The sequence below is a fragment of the Budorcas taxicolor genome, chromosome 7 (genome assembly GCF_023091745.1).
Source record: "Budorcas taxicolor isolate Tak-1 chromosome 7, Takin1.1, whole genome shotgun sequence".
NCBI lineage: Eukaryota > Metazoa > Chordata > Mammalia > Artiodactyla > Bovidae > Budorcas > Budorcas taxicolor.
This window is the reverse complement of record NC_068916.1, coordinates 68,074,013-68,101,008: the sequence shown is the minus strand read 5'-3', so window position 1 is coordinate 68,101,008 and position 26,996 is coordinate 68,074,013. Positions and strand designations below refer to the sequence as shown.

At 38.5% G+C, this 26,996-nt stretch overlaps 1 protein-coding gene across 1 annotated transcript; it reads left to right on the top strand.

Moving 5' to 3' along the window:
- The first annotated feature begins 7,430 nt into the window (after nt 1-7,430).
- LOC128051592 (hepatitis A virus cellular receptor 1-like) lies at nt 7,431-24,975 on the top strand. The gene is made up of 8 exons (XM_052644220.1): nt 7,431-7,473; nt 9,769-10,101; nt 13,443-14,027; nt 15,033-15,128; nt 18,492-18,547; nt 21,505-21,619; nt 22,480-22,516; nt 24,873-24,975. Exons 1-8 carry the CDS (start codon nt 7,431-7,433, stop codon nt 24,973-24,975), a joined length of 1,368 nt encoding a protein of 455 aa, XP_052500180.1.
- The last annotated feature ends 2,021 nt before the right edge of the window (nt 24,976-26,996 follow it).

Sequence of the window (26,996 nt, the reverse complement as noted above, 5' to 3'; positions counted from 1 at the left end):
ATCCTCTGCTGCCTTCTTCTCCTTTTGTCTTCAATCTTTCCCAGCATCAGGATCTTTCCAATGAGTCAGCTCTTCGCATCAGGTGGCCAAAGTATTGGAGATTCAGCTTCAGCATCAGCCCTTCAATGAATATTCAGGGTCAATTTCCTTTAGGTTTGACTGGTTTGATCTTCCTGCAGTCCAGGGGACTCTCCAGAGTCTTCCCCAGCACCGCAATTTAAAATTATCAGTTCTTCGGTGTTCAGCCTTCTTTATGGTCCAACTCTCACATGACTACTGGAAAAACCACAGTTTTGACTGTATGGACCTATGGCAGCAAGGGGATGTCTCTGCTTTTTAAGACACTGTCTAGGTTGGTCATAGCTTTTCTTCCAAAGAGCAGGTATCTTTTAATTTCATGGCTGCAGTCACCATCCACAATGATTTTGGTACTCAAGAAAAGAAAATCTATCACTGCTTCCACTTTGCCCCCTTCTATTTGCCATCAAGTGATGGGACTGGATGCCACGAACTTTGGTTCTGGCTCTTTGCAACCCCACAGACTGCAGCACACCAGGCTTCCCTGTCCATCACCAATTCCCAAAGCTTGCTCAAATGCATGTCCATCGAGTCTGCGATGCCATCCAACCATCTCATCCTCTGTTGTCCCCTTGTCCTCCAGTCCTCAATCTTTCCCAGCATCAGAGTCTTTTCTAATGAGTCAGTTCTTCACTTCAGGTGGCCAAAGTACTGGAGCTTCAGCGTGATTCTTTCCAATGAATATTCAGGACTGATTTCCTTTAGGATGGACTGGTTGGATCTCCTTGAAGTTCAAGGGACTCTCAAGTGTCTTCTCCAACACTACAGTTCAAGAGCGTCAAATCTTCAACACTCAACTTTCTTTATGGTCCAACTCTCACATCCATACATGACTACTGGAAAAACCATAGCTTTGACTAGATGGACCTTTGTTTCCAAAGTAATGTCTCTGGTTTTTAATATGCTGTCTAGGTTGCTTATAGCTTTTCTTCCAAGGAACAAGTATCTTATAATTTCATGGCTGCAGTCACCATCTGCAGTGATTTTGGAGCCTAAGAAAATAAAGTCTGTCACTGTGTCCATTGTTTCCCCAACTATTTGCCATGAAGTGTTTGGACCGGATGCCATGATCTTCATTTTTTGAACACTGAGTTTTAAGCCAGCTTTTTCACTCTCCTCTTTCACTTTCATCAAGAGACTCATCAGTTTCTCTTTGCTTTCTGCCATAAAGGTGTTGTCATCTGCATATCTGAGGTTATTGATATTTCTCCTGGCAATCTTGATTCCAGCTTGTGCTTCATCCTGACCAGCATTTCATATGATGTACTCTGCATGTAAGTTAAATAAGCAGGGTGAGAATATACAGCCCTGATGTACTTCTTTCCCAATTTTGAATAATCTTAGTTTTTTCATAGTGAGTTTTTATAAATAGTATTTCAAGTTTGCCAATCTATGGGATGCTAATGTAAAAGACAGTATGTAATTTTTGCTTGCTTCTCAGTTTTCTCGAGAGATTAAGATTTGAAAGTTGGTAATTCAGGACTTCTCAATAAACTGTGGAAAATTCTGAAAGAGATGGGAATACCAGACCACCTAACCTGCCTCTTGAGAAATCTATATGCAGGTCAGGAAGCAACAGTTAGAACTGGACATGGAACAACAGACTGGTTCCAAATAGGAAAAGGAGTACATCAAGGCTGTATATTGTCACCCTGCTTATTTAACTTATATGCAGAGTACATCATGAGAAACACTGGACTGGAAGAAACACAAGCTGGAATCAAGATGCCGGGAGAAATATCAATCAATAACCTCAGGTATGCAGATGACACCACCCTTATGGCAGAAAGTGAAGAGGAGCTAAAAAGCCTCTTGATGAAAGTGAAAGTGGAGAGTGAAAAAGTTGGCTTAAAGCTCAACATTCAGAAAACAAAGATCATGGCATCTGGTCCCATCACTTCATGGGAAATAGATGGGGAAACAGTAGAAACAGTGTCAGACTTTATTTTGGGGGGCTCCAAAATCACTGCAGATGGTGACTGCAGCCATGAAATTAAAAGATGCTTACTCCTTGGAAGAAAAGTTATGACTAACCTAGATAGTATATTCAAAAGCAGAGACATTACTTTGCCAACTAAGGTCCATCTAGTCAAGGCTATGGTTTTTCCTGTGGTCATGTATGGATGTGAGAGTTGGACTGTGAAGAAGGCTGAGTGCCGAAGAATTGATGCGTCTGAACTGTGGTGTGGGAGAAGACTCTTGAGGGTCCCTTGGACTGCAAGGAGATCCAATCAGTCCATTCTGAAGGAGATCAACCCTGGGATTTCTTTGGAAGGAATGATGCTCAAGCTGAAGCTCCAGTACTTTGGACACCTCATGCGAAGAGTTGACTCATTGGAAAAGACTCTGATGCTGGGAGGGATTTAGGGCAGGAGGAGAAGGGGATGACCCAGGATGAGATGGCTGGATGGTATCACTGACTCGATGGACGTGAGTCTGAGTGAACTCCGGGAGATGGTGATGGACAGGGAGGCCTGGTGTGCTGTGATTCATGGGATCGCAAAGAGTCAGACACGACTGAGCGACTGAACTGAACTGAACTGAACTGGCAGTTCAATGATTAAGACTCTCTGCTTTCAATGCAGGGGCCTGGGTTTGATCCCTGGTCAGGGAACTGGACCCAATATGCCTCAACTAAGAGTTTACAAGCTGCAACTAAATATTCTGCATGTCCCAATGAAGACATAATGTTGTCAAATAAATATTTTTAAAATTTGATAATTCTAAGTAATTAGGCTATAAAGTTCGGAGAAGGCAATGGCAAACCCACTCCAGTACTCTTGTCTGGAAAATCCCATGGGTGGAGGAGCCTGGTAAGCTGCAGTTCATGGGGTCGCTAGGAGTAGGACACGACTGAGCGACTTCACTTTCCCCATTCATTTTCATGCATTGGAGAAGGAAATGGCAATCCACTCCAGTGTTCTTGCCAGGAGAATCCCAGGGACGGGGGAGCCTGGTGGACTGCCGTCTATGGGGTCGCACAGAGTTGGACATGAGTGAAGCGACTTAGCAGCAGCAGCAGCCTATAAAGTTACTATGAAAAACATTTCTGTATGCAAGTAAGAAGAGGGGCTACCCTGGTGGCTCATATGGTAAAGCATCTGCCTGCAATATGGGAGACCTGGGTTCAATCCCTGGGCCAGGAAGATCCCCTGGAGAAGGAAATGGCAACCCACTCCAGTACTCTTGCCTGCAAAATTCCATGGACGGAGGAGCCTGGTAGGCTACAGTCCATGGGGTTGCAAAGAGTCGGACACGACTGAGTGACTTCACAAGAAGAAGATATAAGAAATAAAAATTCATTTTATTCAGGAAAAGGAAAATAATTTTGTTCTGATGGTAGTTATTTCTAAATAGTAAAGAAGAGACAGATTATTGTAAGAATAGAAAACTGTAGGTTTGAGTGAAAAAAGAAACTTTAGAAATGATTCTATGTTTGGGCAGAGCAAAGTTAGAATTAATTTAATTGGGCAAATGAATTTCAATATTAAAATGGTACAAAACCTGAATTTTGTTTCTCTCTATTAAGAGGGAAGAGTTTTCTTAAGAATATTGATTAGCTTTTTGTAATAGATTGTGTTTTCTTTGTATTATAAGTAATTTTTAATAACTTTCTGTATTTGCCTTTGAAATATTTTATTGTTTCTTGGTTAAGTCAATAAGTATTGTTTCACAGTGACCTGTGATGCTGCCTGACCAAGTGTTTTCTTTAAAGCCTTTTGATATTTTTGGCAAACTTGCCACAGATCCAATTCTACTTGAAGTTCATTTGACCTTTAGCTTACTTTGAGATTTTCCAAAAGGTCCTGAAACACCTAAGGGAATTGTTTTCTCTCTTTATCAAAGATAAAAATATTAAACTAACTAGGCTTATATCATCTGTTAAACTGCATGGGAAGCATTTCAAAGGGATGGTGATAAACATCCTTAGGCTATATTGTAGGGGGAAATGTTTTAGATACTCTAGAAATTATTGGAATTCCTAAGAATCTGATATGTCATATGTCAAATGTTATCAGTCTTAATTCTGATTATTATCTTAAAATGTTTTGTCACAGCAGGAAAGAAGTTTCTTTGTCAATGGCATCACAATCGGATCTTTAACCATGCCTTTAAAAATGTTTGTTGTTCATTGACAGTTATTGTTTGATCCTGATGCCTTTGCAAAAATGCTTCATTTTCAAGAAAATTCACAGAAATGATTTTTGACAAGTGCAGGATTTTAAAGGCTTTATAAAACTGTTAACAAAAGATCAAGAATTAGTTATGTAGGACTGAGTGAACTGATGAACATGGTTATAGATTTTATGGTTTTCTTGGTCTGAAATATTGCTCTTTTTAATCTGTTTTCCAGATATAAGGAAACCTTTCCCCTTAAACTAATTATTACTTACAGCAATTTGGTTGTGACACATTTGTAAGCAAAACTGACACATGTATCTTTTCTTTCTACCTGATCTCTCTAAAATTGTAAACCCTTAGATTGCTAGCAGACTTATGAAGTAAATGAGAAAGTCCACCTCCTGACAGTTGCAGGAATCTGAAGACACTTTGGAACTCTGAGAAGAGAGAAATTAATTCAGATCTTTAGGTATCACAGGTGGGATCTGACGGCATGCCCTTGGGATGACTTTTCTCGCCTTGAGAAAGAAGCCTTTTAAAAATTCAATCTGAGATTCTTTATAAAAAGTTCCACTTAAACCAATTTTTAAAAGGATTATATGATCAGTTACACTTATATAAGTAATCAGGCCAAGTTTACTGAAAGCAGACTTATTTTTGCAAACAAATTACTCTTATTTTGTTTATATTTGATAGAAGTCACATAATTTTAGAGAGAAAAATTACACATATGGATATTAAATTCTGGTATTGTTAATTTAGGTCTGTATTTACTGCCCAAGACTCACTTCCAAGATAGACCCCTGTTGTTAGGTTACATTATTGTAAAGTTTAATTGAATTATTAAAAGGACACTCTATGTTTGTTTCTGAAGCTTGTTACTGTATATTCGATGCCCCGTGACCTATAAGCAGAAGATTATGCATTTTGGAAAGGCATCATTCAAAGGACTGTCTCCAACCTACATCAAAGGACATTTGTCAGATAGCCTTGATTAGCTCATGTACAGAACAAATGAAAGAAATTGACTTTTGGATTTATATATTCCACTTAGAAAGAGTTCTTGCACTGGAGCCCTTAGACTCACCTTAAAACAAAGTTCAAACAGAGGAGAAACTTCTCTCCTACCAAGATAAAGAGAAGACAACATCAGAAGTGGACAGCTATCCCTAGATTCCCTATCTGATCTGTATGATTATTTATAGTGTTTTCAGCATAATAGTTACATTAGATAATAATGTCATATAATTATAGAAATATGGATATAATTACATATTATAATTATTTTTGATAATTTCTTAGACTTTTTCATAAATCCATGTGTTTTTTATCATGGTGTAAGTCTTACACAGAGTTTAAAAATTAATCTAATTGTTAGGCTTATGACCTGCATCTAGTACTTCTGGGTTACCTTGGTGGATTTCTCCTCTCCATGGGTCTAATTGGATGACTCTTAGGAAATTTATTCCAGAAGAAAGCTATAGTTCTCTTTGAGCAACTATTGATATTACTAGATTGGACTCCCTCACTTGGACAATTAATGGTGCTGTCTCTGTCCATGGCTATAATATGAATATTCTTTTAATTTTACTCAAGCTCAAAAATAACAAATTAAATTTCAGTCAGCAAATATATCTTCCTGATTATTAGGAGGGACCCTCCTTCAGTTACAGGGTGGATTTATATGACTCCCACCAGATTATTTAAATCATTTAAGTTTAAAAGCTCCCTTACATTGGGAACAGTTAAACTAAGGATTATCAGCCTAACAACACTAGGGAATTAGGCTGGATGCCTTGTGAACAATACAAGTTTTTCATTACCTTTAAGATAGTGATTTGTACAGGACAGATTGAGTCAGATGAGCTGGTAATATATTGGATCACACCTAATGGAAACTCTTGGCTTAAATATTTACTTATGACCCTATTAATGCTACTAGCTATGTTACTTGTATTCGGCCTATTTTACAAGATTGTGATTTCTTGCATTACTAAATGTGTGACTAAGCCTCTGATAAAAATGATGTCTAGGCAACTTGAACAGGTATAGTTGTTTAAGAGCTATACGTGTATATATTTATTTATGAACTCAAGATTGTAATAGTGTAGCTCTACATATGGGAAGAAGCAACACAGAGGATTTTGCCTGGACCAAAACAGATTTGAAAGACATGTGGTCCAAAGACTTTTGGCTACTATTAGCAGTGCCTAGTCCAGGAAGAGCACACTGAAGATCATCAAAATACTGGCCTGACTGAGAAAAAGGTATGCTCGGCACTATGAGATAAAGTGGTCATGAACTGCCTCCTAAGTCATGATTCAATTTATAGCCATGAGAGGGCACTGGCAGCTAAAGAGTGTCCCTAGCCATCTGGTTCTGTAAGAATTAAGTCACTAGCCATTGTAGTCACTGATACTCAATATACCCTGAAAGGAATTCAGTGCAGTGATCCAAAATGAAGTACTCTGTGCTCTAGGAAAACTGGTAAAACAGGCCTTCAGATAGTTAGATGTTTACAGGAGAAATTTTTATGAATTCAAGTTTCATCTTCTGTACTCAGAAAAATGCCAAAGGCATTAATTGAGGTATTCGTTTCTTGTACCTAGTGGGGACCTTCTACTGAGATGTTTGATTGTACTTCTCCAATATCACATATAAGCTTATCTCTCCACCTGTCTTGGGCGTGGTTCCTCAGAGCTATCTGAGAGGCAGTCTCCTGAGCCATAAGTGAAACTCACAGCTCTCAGTTCTTAGCTCAGTGGACATTTGATAATTTGACTAAGGCTGGGGACTCGCCATTGTGACCACAAGGGAAGAAGTACCCTCCTCTTGCCAGAAAGCCAGGTGACTCATCTTCAAGGCTAAGGATAAGTGTACCTTTGCCGTGGGAAGTCTGGTCTTTGAGCTGGCATTCCCTGCTAAGCCTTCCTCTCATTTCCTTCACGTTTGCTCCCTTTTCTTCTCTGTTTGGACTCTATGTGTAGGAAAGGAGCTGGGTAAGTAGGGACTGTTTCAGAGGACAGCTTTGCCTGTATGTTGGAAGGGGCAGAGCTCTCAGTCACCTGGAGCAGACAGAGAGCTGAAGCCTTTGTTAAGTGTGCTCTTGCTTCCAGCAGGCAGGCTTCTGTGAGAAGTTGCAATCTGAGAATTAAGACTTGTTCTGATACCATCTGATTGAAGGCCACACCAAGCAGTCTGCTTTCTCTTTCCTTCAGGCCAATAGCATCATGCATCCTTGGGTAGCCATCCTGGGCCTCCTACTCCTGCCAGGTAAGTGAATAGGTGGTTTGTACTTTGGAACCCCAAGGATATAGGGGGTGTGTAGGGTGTGTGTGGTCGTGATGGAGGGGCACTTTGTCAAAGGTAATGGGATCAACTAGTGAGCAAAGAACCAAGCTGAAAACTTAAGCCAAAGGAATTGCTTAAATTCTAAGGATTAAAAAATCTATGGGTTGGTGAATAAGGCATGCTACAGTACAGAACAGCTTATGCTGCCACTTGTGTTTAAGTTAAAAAAAAATAGTAGGTGATGGTCGTGTACGCATGAACTACTCAAGTGTATGTAAGAAAGAGTAACCGTGGACGAGGGTGGGAAGAAGAAATGGGAATGGGTGGGAAGGAGACAAGTCCTTTATTGTACCATTTTGTACTTTTTGATTTTTTTAACCATGCCTAACTGTTTCTTTTAAGAAGAAAATATTTTAACTTCACTGGTTTTCCAATGGTTAAAACTTTTTGTTTTCAAAGCAGTAAGCACGAGTTCTATCCCTGTTTGGGGAACTAGGATCCCACATGCGGTGCCATTTGGCCAAAATTTCTTTTTAAATCAATAAACAAAAAATTTAATTTTTAATAAACAAAATTATTTAATTTATCTCATTTTAACATTCTATGAGATAGGAGAAATTTTTAGGAATAGACATAAACCTAAATTAAAAAAAAATCTCTAGAGGTAGGAATATGAGGAAAAGTACATTTTTAAATTATATTCTGTAACAGTTTGTATAAACAGCATAAATTACCTTTATAATTCAAAAATTATATTAAGCAAAATTAAATATAATCAGAATTCTGGTAATAAAAACTAGACTTATTTTATATAACAATGAGTGTTTTATTCCCAGAGCATTTCCTTGACTTACAGCCCAGTTCTAACTATGACTGGTTGTTGAATCTCAGATTTTTTTTAAGGACCACTCAGACTTCATTTGGCAATACAGTTTTTTAAACCACTGCTGCAGGAGAGAGTTTTCCTGCCTGTTTGTTTTTAAGAGGTAAAGTTTAATATTTGATTGAATATTGTCCAATTTTTTGGTTTCACCTGGCTAACTGGACAGTGCTCCATTGCAGGACAGTCATCAATTCACAAGAAGGGATCCCTGCTTGATTTTTTTTCAATCGATCCTAAATCCCATGATGGGCTTCCCAGGTGGCTCAGTGGTAAAGAATCCCCCTACCAATGCAGGAGACATGGGTTTGATTCCAGAGTCGGGAAGATCCTCTGGAGAAGGAAATGGCAACCCACTCCAGAATTCTTGCCTGGGAAATTTATGAACAGAGGAGTCTGGTGGGCTACAGTCCGTGGGGTGGCAAAGAGTCCGATACAACTAAGCAACTAAACAAAAACAACAAAGCCCATTATAAGCCTCAGTTCCTTCTGAGAGTATTATAAACCCTTTTTTACTGAAAACTGATTTCTAAAGAGTTTACTCGGCTTCTGCCTTCTAGCCAATGATGCTGTAAGTAGGATATTAGCTGTTTTTTCTTTAACTTAGGGAAGATTTGTGAGGTAAAATTTTTTGCATAGCCATTTAGAAAATTGCAATAAAATTGAAAATCAAAATTTTAAATGCAACACAGTTTTAAAATCAGATTTCAACTGAGACAGTGATTGAATCTAAGGGAGAGGAATAGCTACCTGTATGTATTAACATTTAGTAAGCTGATACCTGGAGAAGGCAATGGCACCCCACTCCAGTACTCTTGCCTGGAAAATCCCATGGACGGAGGAGCCTGGTAGGCTGCAGTCCATGGGGTCGCCAAGAGTCAAACACGACTGAGTCACTTCCCTTTCACTTTTCACTTTCATGCATTGGAGAAGGAAATAGCTGCTGTCTATGGGGTCGCACAGAGTCGGACACGACTGAAGTTGACTTAGCAGCAGCAGCAAGCAGATACCTGTCAAACACAGGATAAAATGCACACACACTGATGCATTGCTGGAGTGTCATTTGTTTCAAACCTTTTGGAGAGGAATTTGAATCATTTTCACCAAAAGACTGAACATATTTCTACCCTTTATCCTGATACTTTCTCTCATAAATCTGTCCTATTGGGAGGTAATCCTGAATACAAAAAGACGTTTATATGATGTTTCATTCTAAAGTATATCTGATTAATAATAATACTACTAAAGAATATGTTTATAAGAAAAATGCATATATTTACCAACTCAAGATATGGTTAGATAATTTCAAACAGCATAAGCTATATAAAGAATAAAATGAAAATAAAATTAAAGTTAAAATTTTGAGACCTCATGCTCTGGTTTCTCTTTATTTACAGCTGGTGTAACCGCTTACCGTCGAGTGACTGGAGTGGCGGGTCGGAGTGTCACTCTACCCTGCTACTATAATGGAGAAGTCACAAGCATGTGTTGGGGCCGAGGGTCATGTCCTTGGTTCGATTGCGGAACTAACATCATCTGGACTGATGGATACAGAGTCACCTATCGGAGCGATGGACGTTATCAGCTATATGGCAATATTCCTGGAAGGGATGTGTCTTTAACCATAAACAATGCTGCCGTGTCTGACACTGGCTTGTATTGTTGCCGAATTGAGGTGAGAGGGTGGTTCAATGACATAAAAACCACCCTAGAGTTGAAGGTCAATCCAGGTGAGCTTATCTTCCTACTTCTTTGATCACTTCCTGTGGGTTCCCAGAAATAAGAGTTTTCTGTTTGATGCTAACTTTCTTTTCCTTTAGTAGAGAAAGAAAACTTTCCTATGATCTTGTTTTCTAATAACTCTTCAACTGAATACCTTGTATTTGTGTAGAGTGAAGTGTTAAGACTAACCTTGATTCAAGACCATAGGCTAGAGGATCTTCCCAGTCAGCAAACTGTCTCCTGAAGCAGTGCTTCAGGAATACTAGTTGGGTCATGAAAAGCATTCACTGTTCCACACTGAGATATAATGATATTTTTATGGAGCTGAATTTCTTCTTCTTGAAAATCTGACCTTTTCTCTGAGGTCATTTCTTCGGAGAATTTTCAAATGTTCTTTCTTAACATTTTAAGACTCAGAGAGAGTTTCACACATATAAAACAGGTAATATAAGGTCCTGTCAAATAGATGTATTATTTGGTTTAGACAACTGTCAACTCAATTTTGTTGCATATACATTGAAAGAGTCTATATAGTTTCATCCCCTCCCTCTACCCTTGGATTTTTTGAAGCACAATTCACACCATATCATGGCTCAGCTGGTAAAGAATCAGCCTGCGATGCAGGAGACCTGGGTTTGATCCGTGAGTTGGGAAGATCCCCTGGAGAAGGGAATGGCTACCCTGTCCAGTATTATGGCCTGGAGAATCCCATGGACTCTATAGTCCATGGCGTCGCAAAGAGTTGGACACAACTGAGTGGCTTTCACTTTTACTCACATCATATCACTAAATTGCTTGTTTAAAAATTAAAATCGCTTTCTTATCCATTTGACTGCTGGTAGACATCTAGGTTTCTCCCATGTTCTGGCTATTATAAACAGTGGTGCAATGAATATTGGGGTACATGTGTCTCTTTCAATTCTGGTTTCCTCAGTGTGTATGCCCAGCAGTGGGGTTGCTGGGTCATATGGCAGTTCTATTTCCAGTTTTTTAAGGAATCTTCACACTGTCCTCCATAGTGACTGTACTAGTTTGCATTTCCACCAACAGTGTAACAGGGTTCCCTTTTCTCCACACCCTCTCCAGCATTTATTGCTTGAAGACTTTTGGATAGCAGCCATTCTGACTGGTGTGAAATGGTACCCTATTGTGGTTTTGATGTGCATTTCTCTGATAATGAGTGATGTTGATCATCTTTTCATGTGTATGTTAGCCATCTGTATGTCCTCTTTGGAGAAATGTTTTTTTAGTTCTTTGGCCCATTTTTTGATTGGGTCGTTTATTTTTTCAGGAATTGAGCTGCAGGAGTTGCTTGTATATTTTTGAGGTTAATTCTTTGTCAGTTGCTTTGTTTGCTATTATTTTCTCCCATTCTGAAGGCTGTCTTTTCACCTTGCTTATAATTTCCTTTGTAGTGCAGAAGCTTTTAATTTTAATTAGGTCCCATTTGTTTATTTTTGCCTTTATTTCCACGGGGGTTGATTCCAAGAATGTCTCCTCCAGTGGATAGCTGAAACTGCACATAGTACTAAACCCTATACATATTTTTTTCCTATGCTTATCAGTTCAGTTGCTCAGTCATGTATGACTCTTTGCTTATATACCAATGATAAATTTTAACTTAGAAATTAGGCACAGTAAGAGATTAAGAATAACTAATAATAAAATAGAACAATTATAACAAAAAAAGAGAAAAAATAATTAAAATCACCTTATTGCAATATTAGAACAGTTTCATCTCAATAACTGTTCACTTTTGTTTTTTAAGAATTTTGTGAAATCCAAAAGTCTAGGAAGTTTATGTGTTTCTATCTTGATGTAGGCATTTTAATTTTTCTTACCACTTGGTGAAAGGAGCAGGTTCTAAAGGATTTCCTGGCTTCTGGTGCTCTTTCATAGTAAGTATTCTCCCACTAAAGTTTCTAATGAAAACAGAACCCAATATTCAGAGCCTTTATAAGCTAGGTCTCTTTTTTTAGTTTAAATGAACTTGATATTTCAATTTCATAATTTTTCCTAATTTCCTCAAGGGCACTTAGCTTATTTGATGAAGGCAAGTAAAATCAGGTCAATTCTGATGCAGAAAATAGCTGACTCTGGGAAAACATCTAGGAGGTAATTTAAGAAAGCCAAAAGATGCTGGAGCTATACACATGTGGCATGAGGCTGTGTGTGGAGAAGAGATTATTTTTGGAGTTGTGAAATTATATGATTGGTCTGGAGGAAGAAAGAAATGAATAGGGGACATTTATAGTGCTTATAAATTCTTTAATAGATGAATATTTGTAAAGCCACTGCTGTCCAGTGGGAAACAGGTTCATAACAGCCAAAGTGACTCTCTGCCTCCAACATGATACTTTACTTAAGTTTTCTTGAACTTTTCACAGAATGAGCTTACTTTCAATCTCTCTTAGGGCTCTTCCTCAGCAGCTTTTCCTAGGCTTAGTGTCCTAGCTTCTTCCCTAGGAAATATTTACTCCTGAGCAAGACGCATTAGTGGAACAAGCTGATGAAATTGCCTCATTGCTATACTCCTTTGATCAGATGTTTTTCTTGCTTCCTCTTTTTCTTAGGTTTCATTTCAAACTGAAGGGAGGGGATTGGGTCTGCACTGTTCTTCAGCATCTTTAATTACACTGTTAGACCCAGGTCAGCAAACTGTAGCCATAGGACCAGATCAGATTATAAAAGAAGCTCACCAACAGTTTTTCTTTTTTTTTTTTTTAATGAATAAAGGTTTATTAGAACACAGCCCCATCCATTCATGTATATACAATCTATGACTGTTTTCAGGGCTTCCCAGGTGGCATATGGCATCTGTGTTATCCAGCGTATGTTAATGATGTGAATTAATCCACATTTAGGATGCAGATATGTTGGGAGGGTACCCTTAGAAGTGACAGAAGCAAATGCTATTTATTTGGTCAATATTCTGATTCTTGGGAACTAGTATTTGGGTTCTAGTCATGTACTGCTGAAAGGACAAAGACAGCTTCAGGCTCTAGACACTTTTCCCTCCCTCACAGATGTTTATGAAGATATGTGAATCTGATATGTATGACTAGTCTTTACAAAGTGCTTCAACACAAATCCCATGTGTCATTTTTTAATAGCAACACCTCCTGAAATATCATCCTTTAAATGCCACTGTTGCCTTGTTGTGACCACGTGTTCACTCCCTCCTCAGTCACAGATTCTAGTTGACCAATGACAAGAACTTGGAGTTCATGGGAGATGAGTGCTGAGTTCTGCCAGGGACAGTCTCCTTGGTTGTGTTGGTGCACAGGCCCAGCACGAGTCTCTTGTTTCCTGCTGCTTGATGAATCCCTGCTTTCATGTTGATTTCTAGCTCCACCTACAACAACGACCACCACCACCACTACTACTACAACAACAACCACCACCACTACTCCAACAACCACCACTACAAGAAGGACAACTCCCACCACTACTCGGAGAACAACCACCACTACAAGAAGGACAACTCCCACCACTACTCCAACAACCACCACTACAAGAAGGACAACTCCCACCACTACTCTGAGAACAACCACTACAAGAAAGACTACTGCCACCACTACTCCAAGAACCACTACCACCACCACCACTACTCCAAGAACAACCACCACTACTAGAAAGACAACCATTACTACTACTCCAACAATGACTACCACTATTACAATAACAACCTCTACTACCCCCCAAACAAGAACAACCACAAGTCCAACAACCACCACCACCACTACTCCAACCACGATGGTCACCCCTGCTCCAACCACGATGGTCACCACTGCTCCAACAACCACCACCACTGCTGTGCCAGCAACAATCATCACCAGTACTCCAACCATGACAGTCCCCACTGCTCCAGTGACAGAGAGGTCCTCTACTTCTGCTCTTCCAATGCCAGCACCCACAAAGGACCTCCAGCCAGGTAAGCAAAAGTACTTCTAAGTGCAGAAGTTTTAGGATATGCACCATCCAGGGCACTGTGTTAAGGCAGATGTACAATTTAGGGTAGGGATTCTTAACAGGTTTCCAAACCCTCTTATATTCATCTTTTGTATCTTTAAGCATTTTCAGAATGAGAGGGACCTATGGTTTTTATCAGATTGTCAAAGCAATCATTAATAGAAAAAAAAAAAAGAAAGCCAGACCACTGGTCATGGACATCTAAGAAGGATGGTGCATTCAGCCAGTTTAACACAGAATTATGAGGAAAAAATAAGGGTGCCAGAACAGGGCCAAGTAAATGAGAGTCTATCTTACAAGGAACTCTGAATAGAGACCATTTAATCCAGTTTGAAGCCTAACCCAACACTTGAGGATAAGATTTCAGTGAAGCTAATGCTTTCTCTGTTTGCTGTGTCAGGAAACATGCTAACTGCTTTATAAGTATTAAGCCCCTTAATTCTTATGACCACCCCAGGACTGATGCTAAAGCTGAAGCTCCAATACTTTGCCCACCTTATGCAAACAGCTGACTCACTAGAAAAGACCCTGATGCTGGGAAAGATTGAAGGCAAATGGAGAAGAGGGTGGCAGAGAATGAGATGGGTAGACAGTATTGCTGACTCAATGGACATGAGTTTGAGCAAACTCCAGGAGACAGAGAAGGACAGGGAAGCATGGCATGCTGCAGTCATGGGGCTGGAAAGAGTTGGACACGACTTAGCAACTGAACAACAAAAGAAGTGTAAAAAGTGGAATAATTCTGTTGTTAGGCTCTCAGATCATTATCTAAATCAGATTGGTTCATGACAATGAAATGCCTACATAGCAGGGTAAGATGCCCATACCTCAAGGACATCTGTTAATACATTTCTAAGAAAGAGTCAAAGGGTAATTTCTGATTTAGTTTTGTTTGTTCTTTCTGCTGGGGGTGTAAACTTTCCTCCACTAATTGAACACTATTTTTCCATTCTTGTTATTCCTATAGCTTCTTTATCTTCTCCAACTCAGACAGCAGAAACCCAGCCTGCTACCCTGTATGAAACAAACATAACCAGCTCACCATGGCACTCTTGTTCAACAGGTAACTTCAGTTTCTTTCCTGAACACCTGGGAGCATTCAAATTTTGATAAATATTAGCACATTGTTCAGAGCACATATTCTGAAAAAAGACAAGCATGACTTGAATGCCAACAATGGCTATCCACTCAGCTATGCAACTTGAACAAATGTCTTATTACCCTCTTTGAATCTGTTTTTATCCTTTGGCAAATGGAGGAAATATTACTTATTCTTACAAGCGTTATTTGAGATAAAGATCTGGGGACACAGTTATAAGGTAAGTGATAGAATGGCAACTATGAATGTTACTTGGAATTTCAGAAATACGTACATTTGAGTGACATAGGCAGGTAGTATGATTTGGGATCATCCACATGCGTATCCACATTTTTCTAAATAAAATGAATCAGCCTGGTCTTTAAACTTATTTCTAGGCATACTTCCCTGGACAGAGCCTTAAAACAGTTAAATCCAAACTGGTCCAGACCAAACTGGTCACCTCTAAGCGCCAGAAACTACACAGAGCCAGGAGGCTCCCCTGCTGCCTTGTTGAGCTTTCATTTCACATGGACACTTTGAGTTGGGTTGAGAACATGTTCACCAGAACCAAAAAGGCACGGCCCACTAGGATTGTGTTGCTGCTGCCTTTGCTGCTAAGTTGCTTCAGTCGTGTCCGACTCTGTGCGACCCCATAGATGGCAGCCCACCGGGCTCCCTCGTCCCTGGGATTCTGCAGGCAATAACATTGGAATGGATTGCCATTTCCGTCTCCAAAGCATGAAAGTGAAAAGTGAAAGTGAGTGGCTCAGTCGTGTCTGACTCTTAGCGACGGCATGGACTGCAGCCTACCAGGCTCCTCCATCTATGGGATTTTCCAGGCAAGAGTACTGGAGTGGGGTGCCATCGCCTTCTCCGAGGATTGTGCTATTCCACTCCAAAAGACTCCCAGTTCTCCCTAGTTTTGGAAGTCCATATTCTTTTGAGATGTAAGATTAGTTTGTTTTTCCCGTAATGGAGAAATATGATATTGAATTGTCATCTTTCTCAGCTAACTCTGTTACCCATGGTGGTTATTTGGAGAGTGCCATATGTGAACCCCTTTGTAATGCAGAACCAGTTATTTGTCCACGTGCCTGTGAAGCAGCCAACAAGGTCAGACTTTGTAAGACATGTGCGTTTGATTCGTCATGTAGCAGACACCCAGGGTAGCCTACTTTGCCAATCATTCAAGGAAGCTCTTAACTGAAAATGGACATGCAGCAGGACTCAGAGAGGGACCAATTTAATTGAAATTAGCTAATAGTGATATTTGGTTTCGAAAGTGGAATCCTTGGTGTGAGTTGTTTCTGGGCATAAAAGCAAAGAGAAAGCAGATAAAAATACAGGTAAGAGCAGTTGGAGCAACTGCACCCCACACTTCTAGGCTAAGAGGAAGAACAAAGTAGAAAATGGGAAATTGTTCTCTAAAATATGTCACTAAAACCTGGTCAAGTAGACTTGCCAGCATGGAACAGACATTGGAGCAGCTGTGTCCCCACAACTTCTCTGACTGCTGCCGTCTTGGCAGCATCTCTGAGGCCCTTTAGCCAAATCCTCACAGTGCTCGAGTCATACTTCAGTGGGTTAAAGCCTCACAAAGCAAAGAATGTTAGTCCAGAAGGAATCTTGGTTTTCGCAGGGACTGCACCTACCTTTTCAGATGCATGTGCCTGCAAATTGTTGTGCATTATCTCATTTAATTCTCTCAAGGCAGGTTTATTTCTTGCCATTGCCAGACTGAGGAGGACATTTAGTTCTACTTTGGAGACAAACAGCTTCCAATTCCCCTGCCCGCCAATGGCAGTTTCAAGCTGCACGCCCTTGGGCGAGTTGTTTCATTCCTCACTACATGTTTGTAAGGAATGAAGGACATGATATTTGGAAAATCCGTTGCATGGTGTCCCTTGCCCATTGCTCCTATTGTTATATAGCAACATAATTGTGATACCTGATACTTGTTTAATATGGTGTTAAGCACCTTACATGCATCATCTAAAGTGATAACTTTATGAGATGGGTACTATCAACAGCTTTAGTTCAAGGTTACCCCAGCTGGAAATGTAAATACATACATTTACATGCATATATATGTAATGTGTATGTAAAGGACATTGGTCGAGGTCACATTGGTAAGTGACATGTCAGCACTGAAGTCAAGTTTCATCTGACTGTAGTCCTTGCTATTTTTTTTACAAAATCACTCATTCTATAGCTTAACAATTTAAGGTTATAACATAAATCATACACAGAGACTAGACTTAGACACTGTCTTTGTCTCTTGAAGAAGCAGTGTCGGAATGTTTAATTTGTAGATACAGTAGTGTAAAGTGTGAAACTTAGGGGGAGTATGGTTACTTCATTTTTACTACCATTAGAAAATGATGGTTTTATGGCTCTGTCAGTAGCATGTGAATCTCTGAGACCTGCAGTATTTTCACTGAATGGAAACATAACGTGTGCAGTTGTTATGAGCTGAGGCTCTTGTCCTTTAGTAGAGCTGGAAACTTCAACCATTTCAGCACCTCATCTAAAATTTTGGATCAAGAAAGTTGGTATAAGGATGTAAAATGCTTGTATATAATAGATACTCAGTAAAGAGAGAGTCCTGTATTTGACCTATAGTTGCTGAGAAGGGCCAACAGTATATGTTCTGTGGGACAAAAGAGATATTTCAAAACACTGTTAAAATTTGGACATTGAAAACTTTAAGGCATGGTATCCTTCTATGTTGGGAGTCTAGGTAGTATAAGGTACCCTGGCCTTGGGGGTGTTGTAACATAGTTTCTAAAGCACGCTTAGATCAGTGTCTGGGCACACTGGCATGTAATGTAGGAGTTGGATGCCACCTGTTTGAGGTATCTTAATGCATTTCACTCACATTTAGAATGTAAAACCAATGTAATGTTCATTTTGAACAGAGTGGTTCTGCTCTTTGGATGTGTAATGACCTCTGAGCACTCATTGGAAGTTTCTGAGCTGCAATGGAAATATTGATTATTTATCTGTAAGTGGTAATTTTTAACCTAGTTCTGAGAATGAGTCACTCTGTCTTGTCTAAATTGTCAGTAAATTTCTGTGAGCATGCATTTTCCCCCCCCATAGGGAGAAAAAAAAAGAGTTCATTTTCAAAGGGTCCATGACAAAATGGTTAAGAAATACAACCTTACTACTTAAAGTAACAAATGTTATTAACTTGGTATTATTCTTGGGATGCCTACAGCATTAGGCCATATGATTATTCAACTTTCCCTTCATTACCAGAAGGCAGTGTGAATATATTTGGTGTTTGCATGACAGTTCAATATCTTTTTGTAATTCTTATTAATTTTCTTTCTTTTTGAGCAGAGGGAAATAGCACTGTGACCCAGTCTCCAGATCCCCATTGGCATAACAATCAAACTGTAAGCATATTCCTTCCTATTTTATTAGCCTGATTCACTTATATGTCTCTTCTGGAATCAAGTTACATTTAGAGATTATTATTGTCAGACTAGTCAAAAGATTGATTCTTTCTAATTTAAAAAATAGAGGAAAAGAATTTGACTCTTAAATAGGGATGGTTTAATTAATTTTAAAAGTCTATATAGATGCACTACTTTTTTAGAAATACCTGAAAAGTGATATTTTACTCTAGACACACATATACACCCAAGACAGAATTTCTCCCAACCAGAAATTAAGAAAAAAAGAGTGAATTAATTCAGGCATAGTGACTTAACATTACATAACAAGAAAGACTTGGATCATTGTTAGAGAAATAACATGACTTGAATTGATGTAGTGGAATGGGGGCCATCCCCACCAAAAATGTTATGTCAGTGAAAGTGTCGTTCCTTAAACACAGGCCCCCTAGTATCCTTTTCCATTCCAATTTTCCTCCTATAGAGAAATTTTGAGGCCACTGCTGATTCTTTCTATATATAATCCTCCCCATATGATGACATATTAAGGTCCTATGGTCTTCAACAACTTTGTGATTCTGTAATTTGTTCTTACACTTTTCCCACAATTAGGTTGGGAAAATCCAAGGTACTATAGTCTCATGATACTCATCAAAGCCTCATCTTTGTGTAAGTTAGAATTTATCAGTGAGTTTTTACTTTTGGCTCCTTTGGGTTGAAAAACTTTCCTTGCACTATGTGCAAATAACTCTTAGAAGCAAAAAACATGAACAGTTTCAGGTATGAGAGTAATCTTGATTGCAAGTGGGGAGAAATTGAAGCATGGACATTGTAAGAGAAATTCAAGTTCAAGTAAAGTGGGGTTAATGTGATGTCAAATGGCCTTAGTTGCATAACTTAGTGACAATGAGAACACTACCACGTAGGAGTGATATGAAAGATTTTAATCACCCTGATGATATGGGTACTGATTGATCTGATGGATATGGGCTGCCTTGTTGTGCTTGTTAAATAGCAGAACTGCCACCATGTAAATGTCATGTCAGTCAGACTTATGCTAGTTTAAAAAAAGAAACAAACACTCTGAATGAGAAGATTGTTTTTGACCTCAGTTACCTGCAGGATAGGTATATTCAGCAGCTATTAATCTCTTCTATATAATGTAAGCAATATAGAAGCAAGTTCACAATAGGTGGCAGCACAATTGTGAGCTTTTTGTGTCTTGACCATGAAGATATCAAGGTGTCTCCCAGGTATCTTGAAACCAAGCAGCATATATATCCACCCAGTAGGTCAACTTCTTGAGCTGCATCTTAAGGAGCAAATGAACATATACATAAAGATGTATAAAACAAGATATACATTGCTGCTGTTCATAATCATGAAAATGTTATAACCAACCTAAATGTTCAATAATAAGAGATTAATAACTTATCAATTAAGCATGCCCATTTATTGCCACTAAAAATGTCACTTCAGTGTACTTACACCATGAGAAGACAGTCTCAATTGTTAAATGAAAAAACTAAATTTTCAGATAGCATGCCTCTGATGAAGTAAGCAGAGGATCAATGGCTGATTAGGGAACTAAGATCCATATGCCATGTAACATTGCCAAAAATGAAAAAAAAATTGTTAGATATAGGTTATAGAAACAAAATAAAATGATGTATATACTGTAGTATACATTGGATACAGTAACTGTGTCTGTTAAGAAAAGTACTAGAAAGATAAAATTCTAGAAGAGTATGTAATGAGAAATGGTAATAGTAACTATTTCTGGCTATTGAAATTATGGTTGATTTTTGTTTTCCTTTCTTTATCCTGAGCTGCACAATCTAAAATGAACTTCCAGTTTTTATGTAACATAATATTTTTTAAAAAGCAAGCAAAGACTGCTTCCTGTAACCCTGTGTTCCATCTAACTGCTTTCCCTCCCACAAATAAGGTGATAACACAGCTTTTCCCTCCCAAGGCACTGACTGTTTTCCATTTAGGCAAGGACAGCTAAGAGGCTAGGTCACCCCCCTCTGTATTCCTCAGAGTGTTTATCAGGAGGTACCTGAAGTACCTTTCCCAAGAACCCTATTTAATCTGCCTTTGACAGAAAAAGAGGTTTGGAGAGGCTAAATAACTTGCTAGGGTCACAGAGCAACTAAATAAAAGTTAATCTGGGATTCTGACTCCAGAGATTAAACTCTTATGCAGGAGGAGACTTGAGAGTTAATCTTTTTTCCTGATTTTCACTTCCTTTCTGTTAAAATACCTACGTGGTGGGACATCTTTAGAATTAGAATTAAGCTATGTAAAGGAGGCAAGCATGATGGCCTGGTATATTTTGGGTTTACTCTAGGAAGTGATGATCTCTCACACTAGAAATTTTTTTCCCAATTGCACAGCATTTTAATTGTTAAGCAGAGCCATGAATCTGAGCAGCTGCTTTCATGCCCATTTATAAAGACATAGAATCTTGAATTCTAGTTCAAAAAAGTGTTTAAATTAATGGCCAGTTTCAGGAACTGAACACATTTAAGTAGCACCACCATGGCAACTTACATAGGAACCAAAATCGTTTTTTATTAGTATCATAAGAGGATTATTTATGATAAGAGATTTTTTAAATAATATGTATAAATTATAATAATAAAGCACACTCATTTGAAGCATACAGTTTGAGTTTTAACAAATCTGTACCCTTCTCTAAATACCACCGCAAGTAAAATGTAAACATTTCCACCACCCCCAAATATACTTTGAATTTTGAGTTGTCTTAGAATTTCATCGTAAGGCTTTAACTCTACATCATTTGGTATTGCCCCTCATGATCCAGAACTAGCCAGGGGCCAATAAACCATAATGTGTCTGGGTATATTATTTTCTGAAATGTTTTCTTCTATAACTCAAACAAGATTGTTTTATTTTTCTGTTTTGTGTTTGATCTGCTGATGTTTCTGTAGGTTGCGGTGCTGGCACAAGAAACATGGATGAGCACCAACAAGGGAGTCTACATTGGAATCTCGGTTACTATTTTGGCACTGTTGGTCATGTTTGTGGTTTTCTGGATTAGTAGAAGTAAGTCACCTCAGGACTGAAATATTCAGAAATATTCTTGAGCCCACAGGAGTATTCTTTCGCCAAATGCATGTAGCTGTACATTCCATAAGATATCAGTTTCACATAACTTCCTTGGTTCTTACCTTGTTCTTTTAAACATTTTTTACTTATCTTAAATTTATTGTTCCATAAACATGATATTTAAATTTTCCATAGGCAAAATTAAATGTGGAGAAATAAGCACTGGTTGTGTAAAGTTGAGATTTGGAAGTCAAAAGCCACTGTAAGATTTGTTCCCTCCCATTTTGTTCTTTTCCCATTCCCTCAATTACAAATTGTTATCCATATTGGGGGTAAAACTGTTGATGGTTTTATAACGCCCACTTAATAGAAGAAGCAGAAGAGACATTAGGAGGGCACATCATTTCAGAGCTAGGAGAACAAAGGGTTTCACACGACAGTCATCCAACACCAGCTGTGTGTGTATGTGTGTGTAAAAGCTGTCATCTATGGGAGAAGTGCAATATTGAGTGGTTTTTTTCAGTGAAATAAAATGGTATTAAAGTAAGCTAGGGCATGTAAGTCAATACACTAAACCTACGAATCACAAGATACACTATACCAAAGGGCTTACTTGGCTCCCAGAGATTCAAGAGAAGTACCCTGGAGTTATCAGTTTAGGGTCCAGATTGATTGTTTTTCTCCTTCTTTTTAAAAATATTCTTTCTTCAAAATTAATTTTTTTTAGACTCTGAGAGCTATACTGATTATGCTCATATTAAAGTAATAATCATAATAATATACTGGTTTGGAAAAAAAATCTCATGAACTCTTTGGCTTGCATGTTTAATTTTCTCTTCATTTTCCCCTCAATTTAGGATATTTTTGCCTGGGTAACAAGGTGGAGCTACTGCGGTAAGTTTGAAATGATTTGTGTTAATAATGCCTTTTGATGTTCTTACTCTAGTAAACATAAGGAAAATTTATCTGTCCCTCTCTTCTTTTCCTTCCAAGTTCTCCATTTTATACTCTGAATACTGAAAAATCTAGTATATAGAGCACCTCCATTGCTGTTCAATCTTTCAGTGATGATTTTAGCATCTCTATACTGCTGCTGCTGCTACTAAGTCACTTCGGTCGTGTCCTACTCTGTGCGACCCTGTAGACGGCAGCCCACCAGGCTCCTCCTTCCCTAGGATTCTCCAGGCAAGAATACTGGAGTGGGTTGCCATTTCCTTTTCCAAGCATCTCTATATTTCTCTGGAATTGTGTCATAACAGCTACAGAAATAACACCTCAAACCTTATCTCTTAGAGCAAGAGAACTAAATCACAGATATTGTTTCAGGGATCATTTGAATGCGTTGTTTAGTTTGTTATTTGATTTCATTCAGTGCTTTGTTTATTGCATGTCTATTGAGTCTCTATTCTATTCCATAAAGATGAGCAGAACAGACAGAAAACATATAAATGAATAAGCAGGCCCTTATAGAACTTCCAGAGAAATACCACAGGGAGTACTGGAGCAGGGCAGTAGGCTATGTGAGTGAGCCCCAAAGAAGGAGAAGCCAGCTCTGCAAAAATCTGGAGGAAGACACCTCCAGGCTGAAGACCCACAAGGGCAGGGCTAGGGACATGCCTCCAGCTCCCCATGGTTCCCACCATCCCCTATTATTCCATACCCAGCCTGCTCTGTTCATTTGCATTAGTTGTCTGGCCTCACAGGCATTTCAATTTACAGTTTTTGCAAATTTACCCCTTCACCCAATAAAAAATTAAATCTTTGTATGCATCCCTGGGGTCATTTTCCCAAGCATCTGTAAAGGTAGGAAACCACTACCTACTTCCAACAAAATAAACTGCTTCATCTGGTCCAGCTTGGACTTTAAGCCAAGTCTTTCTTTGATTCTGAATTCGTCCCTCTTTAACTGCCATCCATTATTCTTAGTTCTCTTTCATTGGATATTTGTACCCAATCTTTCCTATATCTGAGTTAATCACATGAGCCAGTCCACAAAATACGCCTTGAATAATCTCCAGCATATTGCAAGTGTTCCATAGATGGTGGATTTTATTATTGAGACATGCCCTTCACAGCAATAAACCTGTGAGACAGGCAGTAGTAGTATTCTCAGTTTACTAATTAGAAAACAGGTTTAGAGATGTTAAGTGACATCCAAAGTCACATCACACAGCAGGTCTCTTAGAGTCCTAAACCAGACTTTTAGGAGTTTTTGATGTCAGCTTCCAAGAGTGGAAAAAAAAAAAAAAGTACTCCCTACAGACAGAGAACCATGAATGATCACATCCTTTTAGTTCATTTTTGTTCTTTCAATGTTTGCTTCTTTAAAATTTCAGTTTTAATCACCTAATTAGAAAAGAAAATATTTATTATAGAAGATTCTGTATAATATAGAAAAGCAAACAAAACAAAAGCAAAAAGGTGTATTTCCTCATGATGTTAATTTTGGGGCAGCTATATCACGTTAACTCATTGTGAGCTACTGACCCCTAACCTGTTTCCACACATGTATGACTAATCTGTTTAAAAATCAGAGCTGAGTGAAGATTCATTGCATTTCATATCATTTCTGGGCAGGCTTAGGTTATAAAAACAGTGCCTACAGACAACTTCTAAAAAAGCATTGATATCAAAACCCCACAAATGACCTTTGTGTACACTTGATGTGTGAGCATTCATGTTATAAAACTCATCTAACCCATGGCTTTCTAATTTTGGCTAAGGCAGGGCGTGATTTTTGGCTCTGTGATCTAGAACATGCTTCGGTGAAGCAATGCTATTTTGCTACATCTGATATGCTCTGATGTTTTGTATACTTATATGTATTTATCTTAAATACAGGATACATACCACTAAATAACATCTCTAAAGGGTCACAGTCCTCGGGTAGAAAAACACCAGCCAAACCATTTCCTGGCCATCTTTGAGACTGTGCATCCTGGTTTAATACCTCAATTTGATGTGTGGTATTTGTCTTGTTAGACTATAAATTTTTGTGTTCTATTGCACGAGTGTCTTGAAAGAGACCAGTGTGAGATTTTTGAAACCAAAAGGTGTGACTTTCTACCTCCTTATTAAAGATAATTTCCTGTAACTTCATATTCACAATTCTGGAAGCTTCTATTCATTTCATAGGATGTTTGAATGGGGCTGTGAGTAATGCAAATACCCAGGCTTGAATGAACAAATATGCTGCTCATACTTGAGAAGTGATCTTCTCTTTTTCTCACTCATGTTATTCTTTCTACAGTGTGATTCCATTGAAAGATTCTCGCATTGGAGCTTTGAAAAATGCAGCTCTGAAGCCTATCCAAGCAGAAGACAATGTCTACATTATTGATGACTATCACTAAGTCCTGGATCCAGATTCTAAATTGTTATGCCCTTGACGGTAGAAGACAGTGACCAGATACCGTGTCAGAGTCCTCTGAATCAGCTGCAGAATTTTTCAGTCAGTTTTTCATGGCATTCCTGTGAGTCAGGGACACTGGGTAGAGTGATGCTAGGTCGACTGTGAAAAGTCAACCTCTGTCACAGAGTCCTAATTTTTTATACTAAATTGGCTCAAACTTGCTGATCATTGCAGAGGTCTCTTCAAAACATGAAACATACTTCTTAGAATTGTACATTCTCTTTAGACCTCATGAATCCTGTTTTCCATCAAGAATTCTCATTGGGAAGATAGGAAAACATACTTCTATCTCAGTTACCAAGGCTGTCAAGATTACCTGAATACAACTTAGAATCAGGACATCTAGTCTGGGACTTAGAGGACTTAACAAACAAGCACTTTATGCTTGTCCTTTTTTTTTTTTTTTTTTTTTTTAAATCAAGTGATTCCAAATGTGATATTGCTTAGGGTCCCCAAAGTTTCAAATCATGGTGTGTACAGGTTTTTATTTACCCAATAGAAAAATGGCAGTGAGTGTAATTTTTCCATTATAGACAAAATTGTTTTCTCAGGGTTCTGGAAATACAAGGTATTAAATGCTTTCTTTGGGAGGAGGATGGTATTTTAGCAGTTAGAAGAAGCAATGGTATTGAGTAGACCATGAAGACACCAGGAGAAGAAAATCAATAGCCATATAATTTATGATATTTTTGCTACATCAGTGCCACAGTTCTAGGTGCTTATGTTGACAACTGGCAGGCTCTGATTTTTAGAACGAGGCAGGGAAGAAATAAATACAAGGAAAAAAGAGAGGGAAGGAGTAGGAAAGAGGCTTTCTGTTTTAGAAAATAGAGTTTGCAAATATAATAGTATTGTTTGAGACTGTTACCAATTTCTACAAAATGCTAAATTGTCCTCAAACCATTGAGGACAATGTCCAAAATGCTAAATTGTCCTCAAATCAAATTTTAAAATTTGATTTTTAAAATTGTTTTGGAAGGATAAAAGATCTTTTTCATATTGAATCAATACCTGTGTTATATTTCTTTTTCACAACTCAATTAAATGTTGCTTTTCCTAAAAGAATTAGACAAATGCTAAATGTAAGGATAATTTAATCATTTAGAAGCATTTCTACATGAATAGTTAAAAGACTGGAGATTAATTTCACTTTGAGTAAACCCTGAAATAACTCACACTTGAGTAATTTGGGGGACATTCAGAGCTACTCACACCAAAGTGGTCCATGAGGGATGGATGCTTGTTTTTTTTTTTTTTCTCTTAATATAAATTTATTTATTTTAATTGGAGGCTAATTACTTCACAATATTGTAGTGGTTTTGCCATACATTGACATGAATCCGCCAGGGGTGTACATGTGTTCCCCATCCTGAACCCTCCCCATCCCATCCCTCTGGGTCATCCCAGTGCACCAGCCCTGAGAACCCTGTCTCATGCATCAAACCTGCACTGGCGATTCACTTCACATATGATACTATACATGGTTCAATGCCATTCTCCCAAATCATCCCAACCTTGTCTCTCCCACAGAGTACAAAAGACTGTTCTATACATCTGTGCCTCTTTTGCTCTCTCGCATACAGGGTCATTGTTACCATCTTACTAAATTCCATATATATGCGTTAGTATACTATATTGGTGTTTTTCTTTCTGGCTTACTTCACTCTGTATAATTAGCTCCAGTTTCATCCACCTCATTAGAACTGATTCAAATGTATTCTTTTTAATGGCTGAGTAATACTCCATTGTGTATATGTACCACAGCTTTCTTATCCATTCATCTGCTGATGGACATTGAGGTTGCTTCCATGTCCTGGCTATTATAAACAGTGGTGCGATGAATATTGGGGTACACATGTCTCTTTCAATTCTGGTTTCCTCAGTGTGTATGCCCAACAGTGGGATTGTTGGGTTGTATGGCAGTTCTATTTCCAGTTTTTTAAGGAATCTCCACACTGTTCT

Bases quoted from the DNA above. Each gene is read 5' to 3' on its own strand.
- LOC128051592 (XM_052644220.1), top strand. From the start codon at position 7,431: ATGCATCCTTGGGTAGCCATCCTGGGCCTCCTACTCCTGCCAG. The intron at 14,028-15,032 runs GTAAGCAAAAGT...TTATTCCTATAG, and splicing joins CACAAAGGACCTCCAGCCAG to CTTCTTTATCTTCTCCAACT. The intron at 15,129-18,491 runs GTAACTTCAGTT...CTTTTTGAGCAG, and splicing joins ATGGCACTCTTGTTCAACAG to AGGGAAATAGCACTGTGACC.